Here is a 15,155-nt window from a genome sequence, read left to right as displayed (position 1 = left end):
ACGCTCTCCCTCTGTGCTGCTCAGCAGTAGAACTCTCTTCCACATCACATTCACCACTCAGACTCCAAGGCTACATTTAAACATTCTCTCAAAACATATCTTTTCTCAAACGTACTATCCCTGAAATACTATCCTTAACTTCCTTTTAATACTGTCATGTTAACCATCAAGTGTGGCTCCAACTGTTTACATTATCCTTTATGCCTTCATCCATTGCTTTACATTCTCTGCCGTTCTTACCATCCACTATCTTTTCAGTTATCATTACTGATCTGTGCAGTGAGCGCGATCTATTTTGGTCATGGTGCTGCGCATTACAAATACCCATTATTATTATACTGGCCACATTTGTACATATCGTGTGTGATGACTGCATAATTTGTTTTTGGTTGAGGGAGGAGAAATTTGTTTTTAGGTTTCAGACCTCTGTATATGCTTGTTACAGGTTAATGTATCATAGATTCCAGAATTATCAATCATTTATAGGGTACTTTAGGCTGGAACATCTGTACACAATGTTGTAAATAACTTCACATCTGTTAGCATTGTCTTCATCACAGAATATCAAGCCAGCAACTTCCAAATTACTGTTAATACTACTAACAAAAGCAATGCCATACTAATTTTAGCATCTTTCTTACATAAGGTCCTTTTCATTTTGGAATTAAATTATTATTAAAATGAAGGTTGTCTCCATTGTCAGATTGCTTCATTGTACTTGCTCCTTTAGAGTGTGATGCTGAAGTTTTTACAATAGTACTTCAGATTTTTTAAAAATATTTAGAATGTGATAATCAAACCACTTGCTCTACAGAAATCATCAAGAATATTTTCATACAATATTTTGAAAAAGTGAAAAAAAAATATGTAAGCAAATATCTAGATTATAGGAAGATTTTTTTCAGCTATACTCAGAAGGAAAATAATGTATCATTGATGTCTTCTGATTTCAAGTTATTCTCTCTTTAGTTCAATGTGACAACTGCCTTTACAGCAAAGTCATTAGGACATGATTGGAAAGGAAAACAATTATTTTCGTAAAGGTGTAAGGATTACTTCACTGTCTTTCCCATTTCATCATAGAAAATGGGACCTTCAAATGAACAAATAACAATTAATGGAAAAAATTAATTTTAAACATGCAACATGACATGAACTCTAAATGGGTATTTGTCAACAATTCAAGGCATACTGAAAACAAAACTGGTAAAGATGTTTTGCTTTTATGTTGTTTATTAAGTGAAATACAAACAATAATCAAATTTAATTTCTACATGGATCAGATAATTTTAATTTATATATGCAAGAAATCATTTTTTATCATTTATCTTAAAAATCGCATTATCTGATTGAAAAAACAAATTAAAGAAACTAAGATTCTAATCATACGCACATTTTTACCTGACCAAATACGAATTGTGAAATTTTTTTTTTTTTTGTTCTTTGTAGTTTGAAATAAATTTTCTAAAAAAAGCGTTTCATTAGGGTAAACACCTGGGTTCAACTATTTAATTCAATTATGACCAGGCATTCTGATTACTGGCTAGACTCAGAAATTTATCAAATGCTGAGACTGGCTACATGGTGGAGCAGGTCAAACATGAGGCCACACTTGCCACTTGCTGACCAAATGCAGCTGGGTGTGTCTCTGACATGATCACAAGCATAGGAATATCAAATGGCACTTGGCACCTACTACAGCCTAGAGCTTAGTTTTATCACCCAGGATGTAAAGCACTTTGAGCATAGCTAGCAGACAGTTTAGGTGGAAAAGGTACAGAGATAGAAGTGGGAGGTGGTAGGCAGATGACATAGAAATATAAGGAAATGCAGAATAACAGAATGGATGAAATGTACACTTCTCAATAGAGTTGACAAGACAATGCAGAAAAAGCCATCCAACAGTATGACATTTGCTATGGTGGTCCATTCAGCAGAAAACATTCTACATGCAGACACTGAGTGGTAAGTGAAAAATAATGTTTTGCAGACGTAAGTTTCCATTACACCACTCAGTTACATAGTCTTAATGTGGTATTATTATTCACCCATGAGTGCTGCTTTAATTGCTTGATGAGCTCCAGCTGATATGGGATCAGATCCTTTCTGTAAAAGAGCAATAATATGTAAAGTGAATATTAAAAGTACCAAATACAGGAACAGGGCTTTTTGCCAAGTCTTTTTTTTTTGGTGGGGGGGTCCTATTCCACCAGCCTCCTGAGAATTTTTTGTAACAGATATGCTCATTGTTTAGTTCCAAAATCTCAGAATTCACCTTTAAACAGGTGTTATTCTTCCCTGCTGAAAATCCAGTGACCTGGCTTTTTCTGAACCATATTCTGTATTTGTGGCCACTACGTCTGCTGGATAAATAAGTCTGGTCTAAAAGACCTCTTTCATCTGCACTTTCTGTATTTTTTTTACTTTTATTTTTGCTGCATTTTGCTTTAAAAAAAAAAAAAGGCAGCATGCTAATCTGTTGTCAGTAGGCAATGCCCTGCGTGGTCCTATAGCCTTCTGGAATCCTATGATGAAGGCCTGGAATCTAGACACTAAGGCTTTATGGATCTGGTGTGCTGCAAGGGTGTTAATCTGTCCTACATGATCAAAACAGAATTTAAGAAGCAACTGACTACTGCTTCTGCAATCTGAGTGCTATAGATATAAAAGTGCTATATAAAAGGTTTGTACAAAGCTTCCTGTTTAGTCACATTCATTGTTTAAGCCCAGCCAAGACTAACAGCAGAGAACTTTGCAAGAGGCTAAGCGTTGGTCTCAGCAGACAGCAATCCTCCTATACACGTCCATGGTTTTACAAAGTTAAAGAGAATAATCCTTTTCCTTGAATCCTTTCTCCTTAGCATTCCTTTCACTTCACTTTTACTCCACTGAACTTTCGTATCATTTTTTAAAAAAAGTAAACATGATGGAATGCAAATGACATGGATTCAAGTATTAATAAGGCTTGCAGTTTTATGCGCTGGAATGCACAGATTTAAGAAAAGTATAATTTTAAGCTTTTTTCCACCAATTTATCCTTGTTTTAAACATGTATCAGTGGCTATGAGCTTTAAAAGAATAATTTTTAGTATTGTTTTCATACAACTTCTACCAAATAGTTCCCATAAAATACAATACATAATCAATATTTCTGATATATACCTTCTGTTCCAAGACAATTAAGTCTGTCAGGCACTTCACCTGAAGACTATTACTAAGCAGGGATGCCTCTCTTTTCTTGTATTCCCTCAAGACTGCTTGATGCTCCTTCATGATTTCAGCCCTCTCATGTTGCTTTCTTGCATACATCCTGCAAATAGTCCGAACAGCTTCAGAGAACTCAATGCTACTGCACTTACTGCTGACCCCGTTAATAACCAAGCATTTTAATGATCTGGCATAATCTAACCTTAAATTTAAATGTCTACTTTTAAAGAAAGACATACTTCACTTTTTCCTCCCTCCATCCACTGACATTTTATTCTTAGAAACCTCTTTCTCAGTCCTCAGCTCTCTTTGTCTCCACCTCATCTTCTCTTTTCTTTTTCTGTTCCTTTCTCAGTATCTGACCATCTATTTGTCTTTTTTTTCCCTAGTTCTCTTTCCTTCTTTCCTTCCCATCTCTCTCAGATTTGCTATGTAAATTTGTTGTATAACAAATTCAGAAATGTTAAACATAGCTGATCTGCACTATGCTTACTCTTGAAATTTCTGTTCGATGGTCCTGATTACCTTCGATGACTGGTGAATAATATCTTTATATGTCGGGGCATTAAGCTTGCTGTAGGTCAAGGCACAATATGTAACTGCATCATGTAGAAAGGCAGGGATTTACTTTTAACCAGAATTTGGGCATGCCTGAGCACTTGGGATTAAAAAAAATACAAACCTCTCCCTGCAAACCTATTACAACAGGATATCTGATTTATTAGGGAATGCAAAGGCACAGGAGAGGGTTGGGCTCAGCTTACCTGAGCAGTGCCCCAGATGTGATGAACTAATATTCATAACCCTAACACCTACTACCCTGTGGGACTATTTACTAATCCCTTTCATATCAGGGTAGATTTCATTTAAATCTGGCTCTTACTTTTATCAGGTTGATTGATACTGGTTTAATAAATACATAACATTATAGCTTATTCAAGCTCTAAAGTATCCTAGAAGACAAATATGAAATAGTACATCTTATGATACTTGTGTCAAGATTGGCAGCCACAAAGTTAACCTTTGCATGGTAAGATTCCAGATAATACAGTCTTAAGGGTAAGCATCAAACTGTGCTCTCTTAATGTTATCCAAAACATCTATATTACAACTCATTACTTAATTCAACATAAAAAAAATAACATGATACCTCTTTTCATAATGCTTTGTAACTACAGTTTGGTATAAACACTGCAAAGGATATGGAGGTAGGTTTTCAATTTCTCTGTGAGGTATATGTATAACTAGGTTGAAAGGTGCAGTTATGTTATGCAGCTGAAGGAAGTGTGCTACAAGAGGACTTTTCCCATTTAAGTTCAATGATGCCTTCACAAAATCTGGTCCCTTGCATGCTGGATGTGACTGTCAACACAGAAGTGCAATATTTCAAGGTTTTAATAGTCTAATCAATACTGACCAACGACTGTTTCTATACACTGGATTCTGAATTAACAGTGTTCTTATAAACTAACATTTATATAAGGAGAAAAAAGATAATTATAAATTGCGATAAAGTTTTATGTGTTACAAACTCTGATAGTCTTTAAATCTCAAAAAGTCAAAAAGTTTTAAGCTTTATGGTCATCGTTCTTCTTTCCCATCCCCATTTACACTAAAATGGAATTCGTATCACCATCATATAGTCTGGCTTCTCCTTCAATGCCAGAAAAGCAGAGGACAAGGCATGTGACTTCTTGACGTCTTCTCCCCATTCCTCATTCAGCTTGGCAGTGGAGGATGGTGCATCTTCCTTATCATCATCTCTGGTTATTTGTTTAACCTGACCATCACTGGTAGTTATGCTATTTTCAGCCACTGACTTGTCACAAATCCTCTGTTCATGTGCTACAACATCAATAAGGTGGTCATCCTGGACTGAGGTTACAATATGTAATTGCCCTCTGCCTGCCAAAAAAAAAAAACAACACATGCATGTGCATGGGCACACAAACACACAGAGGTTTTGAAGTATAAGGGGTGGAATGTCTTAATTTTTCTTGGAAAAATTGATTATGCATATCTTGGTTTCTGATCTTTTTGATCTGAGAACAATTGACCAGATGTTTCAATTTTCATCAGCAACATCAGTGATTAAAAGTGCTTCACAACTGCTTGTGATGACAACAATTCAATGCTTATGGGGGCTGCAGTAGGGATCAGTTAGCCATCCATCTGTGCAACAGGCATCCTAGAGACTATGAATTTAAGAAAATGCTACAAAAACCTGATTGTCACATTCTAAAAATGTTTTGTGAACTGGGTGTTATTAACAAGAAAACAAATGAAAAGAATGTGCACTCAATGCACGCAGTTTTATCTGTTTCACCTTCTTTATCTGCTTCCTTCTGAAATATGGCTTCATGTTTGCCTCTGTTTTTATGTCCAAAACGTACTTGTTTTGGGCTAAAAGAATTGCTGCTAGAGGCTGAAGATTTCATTGACATGGTTGGCACCTGGCTGTTGTTGGGTGAAGTCAGAAAGTCCAGGTAGTCAAAATTCAAAGCTGCATGTACCATAAGAATATCAAGATAATAGTGATGGGTGATGACTGATAAAAGAAATGATGATGCTATCTTCATAACACAGGTTGGTACATGTACTAGTATTTAGGCTCTTTAATGCAATTGTGTTGTCATCTAACATATCTATGTGAAACACGATCTGTTTTACTTTTTCCTCTTGGAAATGAATCTGGCAAAGATACAACTCAAGACTTGTAAAGTTGACCAGACTTCGGGGGCAAATGAATAATTTACTTACACTTAAATCTTCCCGCCTAAAGCGGATCATATAAATATAAATTATATTATTCACAAAGACATATGGTCATACACCATTTAAGAATCAAGTAAACACCTTGTGCAGATTAAAATTGCAATAATAACATTTCTGTAATATACCAAGGTAAAATGCTTCAGAGGTTTATCTGCTAAATTTTTGGGGGTTGTTTTTTTTAAATATAGATTAATGATTAAAGTTTTTCCTCCATTCTGATTCACTGATAAACAGTAAAAATTAATGTACATGTATCTGAGGAAATTCAAAATCATAACAAATATATTTTTTACCAGAAACTACATGGGTATGATTAAACTTAACAATCAAGAAAATATGTTTGTATTCATCAAGTTGTTTACTCTGTTCAATCCTTTATTTTTAAAAAACTTGCCTTTTATATGACAAAATTTTGAGCTGCAAAGCAGTCATATACTTACAACCACATTTAAAACACATGCTAGGGCAGTACAAATAGGCCAAGATGTTTTTTGAGTGACATCACTGAACTCTCTCAGTGTGAGACCTCACTTTCAGTTTGCTAAATAAGGTCATCAAAACTCTGGCATGATGATCTGGGATTTTTGACATACAATTTCAAACTCAAGTACAGAGAAAGAGTGAAGTGAAGAAGAGGATACCTTTCTTGTCAAAATTGTGCTTCCTATATCATAAATTAGGGTCAGTTTTTTTTTTCCTTTAAGAAAGAAAATAAAAACATGGTGATCATCAAAAACTGATCCACAAAATGTACTTTAGACATGATTATAAGTATATGATTCATTTGAAACCCAGAATTTTCAGTAGAAATGGTTCAGAATGTCAGGAACAATTGTTTAAGCCAGAATTGCTATTTTACTTGCCTGTTCCTTTAAGTTAAAACAACACTTTTTATTCCTTTACAGAAAAAAAGGCAATTACTAATTGCAAACATCAAGTGATATGTTGCGTTTTATTCAGGTTACTTTTCTTTTTGCTTCGGTTCATTATCTCTGCCTTTGTCCTGATATTACGTGGTTCCAGTTTTTCAAAATTCCATTCCATCCAACAACGAGGAGGAGGATGGATTCCTGCAATAGGAAAGTATGTATAAGTAGATTATCATAGTCAAGTTAAGAAGCCAATTTCCTCTGATTAGACCACAACAACTAATTTTTGATTCTTTATGAGGATAGTACTAGTAATGTAAAAATATTAACAAAGGTGGACATAAAATGTTAAAACACCTAATTCTGTGTTGTTCTTTATGCCTTGAATCATTTTGCCTTCCTTCCCTTTTCAGCAGGAATGATGCTTATTCATGCAAATCTAGCACCAAACCAAAAAAGTGAAGGAATGTTCACAAATATAGGACACCAATTACAAAACTCTTTCAAATAGAAATGTAGAATATATGCTACAGATGTAAAAACTCAATATTAAAAGGTCTGTAGCTTAAAAAAAATCACAAAAAGGCTACAAAATCTGAATTTCTTGCCTGTTATCCAGCTAAACACTAGGAAGACAATTTCATCTTTAAATTTTTCTCCAAACTGTGTGTAGGAGTCTGGAAAGCAGTGGCAAAATGTGGCATAAACTGCTTGTGATATCAATGTTGGATATTGCTGCAAGTAAAACAATATATTTAGTTGATAACTATCTAAACTGCTTATACAAGTAAATATATTGCAAATATATCATTATTGACCTATATTTCTATATTTTTAATAATTGAAACACAACCTTAAGGACCAAAGAAAATATGTTTACAATTTACAATGTTTTTCACTTAGAACTTGAACCACTTGCACTATGAATAGGTTCTATAAGTGGTTCAAGTTCTAAGTGAAAAACATTGTGAGATTCCAAAATATCTCCTGGCCTTGTACATCCTAAACATTAATACTATGTCCTAGCTTTCACCTTCCACACCATGCCCCCACCCCCCATTCACCCTTTTGTGTAGAATTTCTTTTGTTTAGAAAGTTGTTTCATTGTTTATGTTTTATCAAAGTAAAACTCTGATTTCAAATGAATGAATTAGGTTTTTTAACTCGTTTAAAATGCAAAATGATTTATCCCATGCCCTACAGATACTTCCCTTCCAGCAACAAATTCTCATGATGTGTGGAAAGAGGAAGAGACATTTGGTATCATTGTAGTATATGTGTCACTCGAGAAGCCCCTAATTAGCCCACCCTTAATGTTCCCTGCTCTCAGATGAGCTGCAGCCTCTTTACAGTGTTCTAATGATATAATGCTTGATGTGACATTAAGCCAATTAGTACTTTTTAATAAATAAATAATCAACAGTTACACACTAATGATAGGTAGATTTGATTAACATTTTAGCATTTGCAAATTGTTTTATTGTAAGTCCACTTTAAGTTGCCTACAAATAATGCTAAGCTCACTTATTTATGTTTCATGAAACTGACATACCTTCAAAAAAGTGTCCCTGAAGTAGGGATTGTTTGCATCAAAGAGAAGACTCACATAATTGTGAGCCACACGATTAAAAAGATTTTGCTGTTCAGTAGGACTTTTCTGAAACTTCTCCAAGAAGAAATACCAAAATGTGTCCTGCGTAAACAAAGTCCAAAAGCTGCATGAAGCAGGGCTCAGCAAACTTCAATTAATTTCTACAACTTTAAAAATAATACATCTCCCTTGACTACAGTGCAAAATGTTTCTTGTCAAGCAAAACCTATTCTATCATATTTGTGTCTGTAATCCATTTGTTTATAGCAAGGAAACAAAAAAAGATGTAACTTTCTTATTTATTTTTTAAAAAAAGTTTGACACCAATACTGTTTGCATGTGAAAGATATAAAAATAGTAACAGATATAACTTCTTATGCACAAAGATGACTATCATTTTACAGGAATTTTAACATTGTAAATAATGAACTCTTTATATCATACATACAGATACCACTCTACAGGAAAATTTTTTTAAATGACTTGCCAAGATACCTATCATAAAATCAAAAAATTTCCAGTTGCTGTTCAGCAAAAGCTGATAAGCAAATATCAAAAGATAATACAGTTAAGATGACCTACTTGCAGAATAGCTTGAGAAGCTGTTGAGAACAATAGGCGCTGAAATTCTGGTCGATATGAGTGCTGTAATGAAGATTTTCAAAGATAAAGTTAAAAATTAGATCTGGACCTCATTGCATTTAATACTCTTTCTGTCTTTATTCTTTCCTTCATTTTCATGTCTTTCTTTATTTGTGCTTTATATTTTCTTCTTTCCTGCAGTTTATCTCTCTTTCAAAGCAGGTTTTTGTAAGAGGACAAAATTTATGTTGCTCAATTATTAATTCACACACTCATTATTCATTCTTGGTATATGTATATTCCATACACTGATGATGATGTGTGTGTGCTGGTGGTGGGGGAACATAAACACATGAATGTGTGGGCAATTAGGCACATGATGTACCCTAACTCACACACAGTCAAATATGCATCTCCTAACCCCAAATCCCTCACACAAACACTTGCATATTTACTTATGTTTAGAAATGGGATTTGAAATAAAGAATGATAAGCTAGTTTATAAAAAGGAATAATTAAGAATTTTGCTGTTTAAGTAGGAGCTATTTAACAATTCAAAAGTTAAATCATTCAAAACAATTTTTGTTTCAAATGACGTGTCGGTCTCCAACTCACCATCTTATCTATTCTTACTGAAGCTTGTACAACAACATTCAGTATCTCCTCAGATGTTAGGTGACCAGGTAATGGAGTCAATTTATTGGGGTCATACCCAGGAAACTGATGAAGCTGTAAAAAGTACATTAACAATACAAGACTCCAAAACTGTAACAGAAAAAGTACTTTTGTTTCAGATATAAAAAAGGAAAGAGAAAAAAAGACCGAGACAGTTTGTTTATGGATACCTAGCAAATATTTCTTAAATGTTACCTCAGCAAATTTGGGTTTCCCAGCATCTTTCTCCTTCTTCAAATGGACCTAAAAGTTTTAAAAAAGGTGAGAACAAAAACAAATCAACTAGCGATAATGAAATGATATAAGTATTCTTTAACTGATACCATCACTTTTAATTAGTTTAGTTTGTTATTGACATCAGTTTGATTCTGTAAGCTTATAATCTAAAACCTAAATTTGAAACTATTTCTGCTGATTCTTTAACTTCAAGACAACTAAAATGTCTCTACTGAAGCATTGTAAAAAATACTTTGTTACATCTTTAAAAATGAAATATCTATCATTAAGTGTCAATGTGTCAGAGGAAATTAAAACACAAGATCTTAAGGTATTTGGCATAAAATAAAGATAGAAGCATATATTGTTCAAATGTTCATGTTGAAGATACATTTATAGTGCCACAAATGCTTATAATGGCAGTATCTATTTTATAGTGAGAAGCTGTTTCATAGTTTACTTACTGTTGTTTCTTTCCCAGTCTCTTTACTTATTTTTGATATGTTTTTTACTCTTGTGCTCACTTTTGGAAAAAATGCTGAGAACAAAAAAAAAAAGTATCAGACAACTTACAAATCTCTCCCACTTTACCACCGGTCAGGAACTGACCATTATTGAGCAAAGCCTCTGTACGTGGCATCTAATGAAAGAATTGTGTGTGAAAGGTGTAATAAATAAGTAAGGGGAATGTTTAAATCTCTTTTTTTTTTGGTGGTCTTTGAAATTCACAGGTGATGGACTGTTTACATAGTAATGTTAATGTGCTCAACAAAGCACTGGTGGAGTTTCCATGAATGTTATGCTCAGCACAACTGAACTAATAAACTTATAATTTTCCTTATCTTCCTTATTTTTAATCAACAGGTGTTATCCTATGCAAGACTATAGGTCCCTTTGAAAGGGGTGTACCAAATACAATTACTACAAAATGACTATGCAAAATCAAGCAGCTCCATTCCAGATGAGGGGTGGCAGAATAAATTAAAGTCTCTTGGGAGTAGCATCAAAAACAAATATCATATTTAAAGTCTCTAAGTAAGTTATACAAACATCCATGGCATCAAGCATCCAACAGATTAGCAACATCTGATTGAAATATCAAACAGCAGTAGCACTATCCAAACAAAGCACCAAGCAACATGGGCAATATATGTGACCAAAACATCAAACAGTTTTATTAATAATGTCTAAATCTGAAGGATTTCAACTTGAAGTTCAAATCTCGACCTGTCAAGCAATTATTAAGAATACAGCTCAACTTACTGTTATCAGGTGTTTAGATGCAAATACAAGGTAATCTACACCGGGGTCAGCTACTACACTATTACTTTTTCCAAGTGCACAAAGAACCTTTACGAGGAAAGGATGACACTGAACACAATTATGTAGACAGGATGTTCAACAAATAAAATCCACAGGAGATGGTGATTAGTTTTGCTCATGTATGCTCATGTGCGAACGTGTGCGAACGTGTGGCTGGCATCAAAGAAAACAGAATATTCTCTTTTAAAACTTACAGTATGCTCTTTGGGCATTTTGTGATGACACACTGATTTCATCATACTACCCTTCAAGATCAAAGGATGCTATTTATAAAAATTATCTAGATACACTTAAGCTAACACTCACTTGATTTGAAGGCAAAGAATCCAGCAAATCTCTGTATGTCCTTCTTTTCTTTCTCTGAAAATAAATTATTTTGTTCAATGACCCTTAATTGTTTTCCTGAGTATTCCTGCTATGAACAAACAGACTGAACACATTTCAACCCAAATAATTTTCACTTAAGACAAGGCGACAGATAGAGACTGAATAAGAAAGTTTAAAATGGACAACCCACATTAGCTCCTATAAATGAAAATCTCTTCCACTATTGGCACTAGATATAAGTTGATGCTGATGACATAAAAAGTAAGATCAAAATACACAAAATCTACATTCAAAAAAAATCAATTAAGTTTTAATAGTATATCTACATATCTTCATTTTAAAATGATAGCACTAATTTGTATACATCATGTTGATATAAACATATCTAAAATGTCAGTTTCCAGATGCAGCAGCTCACTTTATTCTGGATCTTTTGCATAACATGAGCTAACAATAGTTTAATTATTCATAGTCCCATCCAGAGGAAGCCCTGCAGAGCTCTGGGTGAGTGTCGATCATATATGGGGCCAAGAGCTCTAAGTGTAGGCTATATACCGTATCACAAGAATCTCCTATTGTGGGGCCCCCCTCAGGTGCAGGGCCTGGGGCGGTGGCCCTGGTTACCAACCCAAAAGGGCACCTCTGGTCCCATCTATAAATCATATATACTGATCTCTGGACTTTTTATACCTCTTTGATGATAACTGTAATTACTGCGAGCACTGCTAGGTGCAAACTCTGGTAGATATTCCTGTTCTGATGCTCGGCTTTCCACTACCAACTGTGTGTGGTTTTGTAGTCTTCGTTCAAGTTTTCCAATTTTCTGGTTTACATCTTCTATGGAACCAATGAAAAATGCTGTTTAAAAAGTCAAGAATCAGATAATATATGTTCAAAAGGACATGGAAATTTTCTGAATATGTCTTTCCTCTACTCACCCACCCCCACCATATCTTCCCCCTATTACACTTTTTCTTCGTAATCCACATGCATACAAGAACTACAATAAATAAATATAGAAATTATGGGTGAGGGGGGCAATATCGAAATTATTGTTATCGTAATTTTTAAAAAAAACATACCACATGATCTTTATACTTTCTACAGTCCATCCTTTCAAGTTTTCCTCTATGAGCTTCTTTACAAATACTGAAAAATCGACAAATCCCTTCACCACTAATAAAACGCACTCGATGTACATGTATTTAACGTGACTTTAAAAAAATATATTAAAACATTTTTAAAACCTTAATTGAGCTTGTTTGAAATAAGTTATTACTTTATAAAAGGATACGGGATTTGGATGTTTGTTTAGCTGTTAATTCGCGCTTTCTTTTTTCCACTTGTTCAGGAGCTTCGTCAAGTCCTTCGTCACAGAGATCCATTGGAGATCCTATTCGATTTATCCCCGCCATGTTGATTTACCACAGCAACGAAAAGCTCATTGGTAGAACTTCCGGTAGTACGCTATGGGTCGATCCTATTAAACAGAGGGGAGTAAGGTTCAGATACCATCCAGTGTTACCAGAGAAGTTCGGGATGGGGCGTCATGCTGTCTGCTGTTAATGAGCTGCCTGTAGTGAACAGAATACATTAATTAGGAGAGAGTTGGGTGGTTGCATCATTTTATATTAGCGGCAGTTGTGGAGCTGCATGACGTTAATGAACTGGGTATTATATAAGGATATTTTAATTTGTTATCGCATTGGTCTTAGAATATAAAAATGCTGTTCAACAGTTCACGGATCGAGATGCAACTATATACGTAGAACGTACATTCCTGAAAGTAAAAGAGATCGAAGTACATCCATTAAACATGGCTCTCAAGATCTTCAAACAAAAGCTGTATATTTTATACAGGTTCACAAGTCCTCTGTCTATTAAAAATGTTAAAGTGCTTTCAGGACCACTTAAATTACTGTCACCTGAAAAAGTGATTCTGATCTATATCCAAGATCTCATATATATTATATACTCTTTCTTCTTAATTGGTACTTCAACTTTTTAAGCTTTTGCAAAATTCTTTTTCTGATGTATAATTAGTAATATCATTTTCTGCATTTTTACGTGTTGGATCACCTTTTTCTATGTAATGGATTCGATCTTAATTGTCTTGCAAAATTTGCCAAACGCGATTGCTAATCATGATATTAAAAGTTTTAAAACACAGTCGTGGCAAAAGCAACTGAAGTGACTACATGTACATCTCATCATGAACCTATCTACGTCCATGATCTCATCAAGTGCACGAATTTTTTCCACACTTTTTCCTTGATGCAGGTCTTACAAAGTTCCAATAAGTCCTCTTATTCGACTGCAAAAGATCCGAGATTAAAGTTCCTACATGAAAATATACAGAGGATATTTTTTTAACACGAGATTATTCTGCATGTCACAATTATAGACTAAAAGTTGTAACACTAATAACGGATATTCTATTTTTCACTTCCAACTTCCAACATTAAATATGAGCCGAATCTAAATGGCTTTAAGAACTCTGGAGGAGACATTCAAAAATTCAAAGATCTGTTTTATAGCTTTAATGAAAAATAAAGGCTCGGATCTAAAATACATTAATAAGAGTCGTAATGAGGGGACACAGAAGTCTACTGCTATTCTGATGAACGCAACCGGAAGTAGGTATTGCCCAGCTTACCTGCAGACGGAAACGGGGCTTCGAAAGAACAGACGAAACACGGAATTTCTATAAGATCTGCCAAATAATAGTGGCTTTTCCTAAGTTCCATAAGAAGCTTTTAGAAGAATTGTTTACGTACTAGTTACCGCATAAACATTAACAAGAAATGTCTTTTTGTGGATGGTTTTCAGGTGAACGTTATAGAGATAATTTTGAGAACGGTAAGAATTTTTTTTTTTAAAGAATGGAGGAAAGTGTACGAAGACGATTGATAAATATACAAATATGAAATAGTATGGCATTACTAAGTGGAATTGAATATAATTTCTGATAGAAACTTTAAAATAATATTGTACTCAAAGCAGATAGTATTAACAGAGCCGTGGCTGATTAGTAAACAGATATACCACAATTTTGAAACTTCTTCTGAGACCTAAGTTAACACATTTTTAACTTTAATTATTATGTCATTTACCCGTAAGTTTTAAATACATGTACACGAGTTTAAGTTATTTTTATTTTTTGCATTTTAATAAGATTTTTATAGATTTTGCTTAAGTGGGTTAAAAAAAATTCATCATTAATCTAGTGAGGTTTTTTCCTGTCTATGATCAGGTATATATGTATGTTCTCAATGTGGCTACGAGCTGTTTCACAGTAAAAGCAAGTATGCACACTCGTCTCCATGGCCAGCCTTCACAGAAACCATACATCCAGACAGTATCAGCAAACGGCCAGAATCAGACAGAGCATTTAAGGTAGTCTGTGTAGTTCTCTCATAACTATTTACAGCTTTTTTGTGATCAATTTATAATTTACTGTGAATAATGTGTAGCCATGTAGCCACATGAGCATTTATTCCTAATATGTAACCACTTTTCAGGTTTCATGTGGAAAATGTGGTAATGGCCTAGGTCATGAATTTATAAATGATGGGCCAAAGAAGGGAATG

General features: G+C 34.3%; 1 protein-coding gene across 2 annotated transcripts; it reads right to left on the bottom strand.

Annotated features, from left to right (window-relative positions):
- Positions 1-359: 359 nt before the first annotated feature.
- LOC112569443 (protein FAM227B-like) lies at positions 360-13,264 on the bottom strand. 2 transcript variants are annotated; one of them, XM_025247228.1, is made up of 16 exons: positions 12,860-13,264; positions 12,256-12,423; positions 11,545-11,598; positions 10,380-10,453; positions 9,895-9,942; positions 9,640-9,753; positions 9,025-9,087; positions 8,404-8,544; positions 7,460-7,586; positions 6,948-7,052; positions 5,534-5,710; positions 4,841-5,112; positions 4,412-4,569; positions 3,701-3,778; positions 3,163-3,310; positions 360-2,106 (listed from the first exon to the last, which is right to left on the bottom strand). In XM_025247228.1, exons 1-16 carry the CDS (start codon positions 12,978-12,980, stop codon positions 2,041-2,043), a joined length of 1,914 nt encoding a protein of 637 aa, XP_025103013.1. In that variant the 5' UTR covers positions 12,981-13,264; the 3' UTR covers positions 360-2,040. The 2 variants fall into 2 exon arrangements, with proteins under 2 accessions (XP_025103013.1, XP_025103022.1); XM_025247237.1 differs by having other exon boundaries at positions 4,841-5,052; positions 12,860-13,045.
- Between the last annotated feature and the right edge of the window lie 1,891 nt (positions 13,265-15,155).

This window comes from Pomacea canaliculata, linkage group LG1, assembly GCF_003073045.1.
Source record: "Pomacea canaliculata isolate SZHN2017 linkage group LG1, ASM307304v1, whole genome shotgun sequence".
Classification (NCBI taxonomy): Eukaryota; Metazoa; Mollusca; class Gastropoda; order Architaenioglossa; family Ampullariidae; genus Pomacea; species Pomacea canaliculata.
This window is presented reverse-complemented; position numbering and strand designations above follow the sequence as displayed.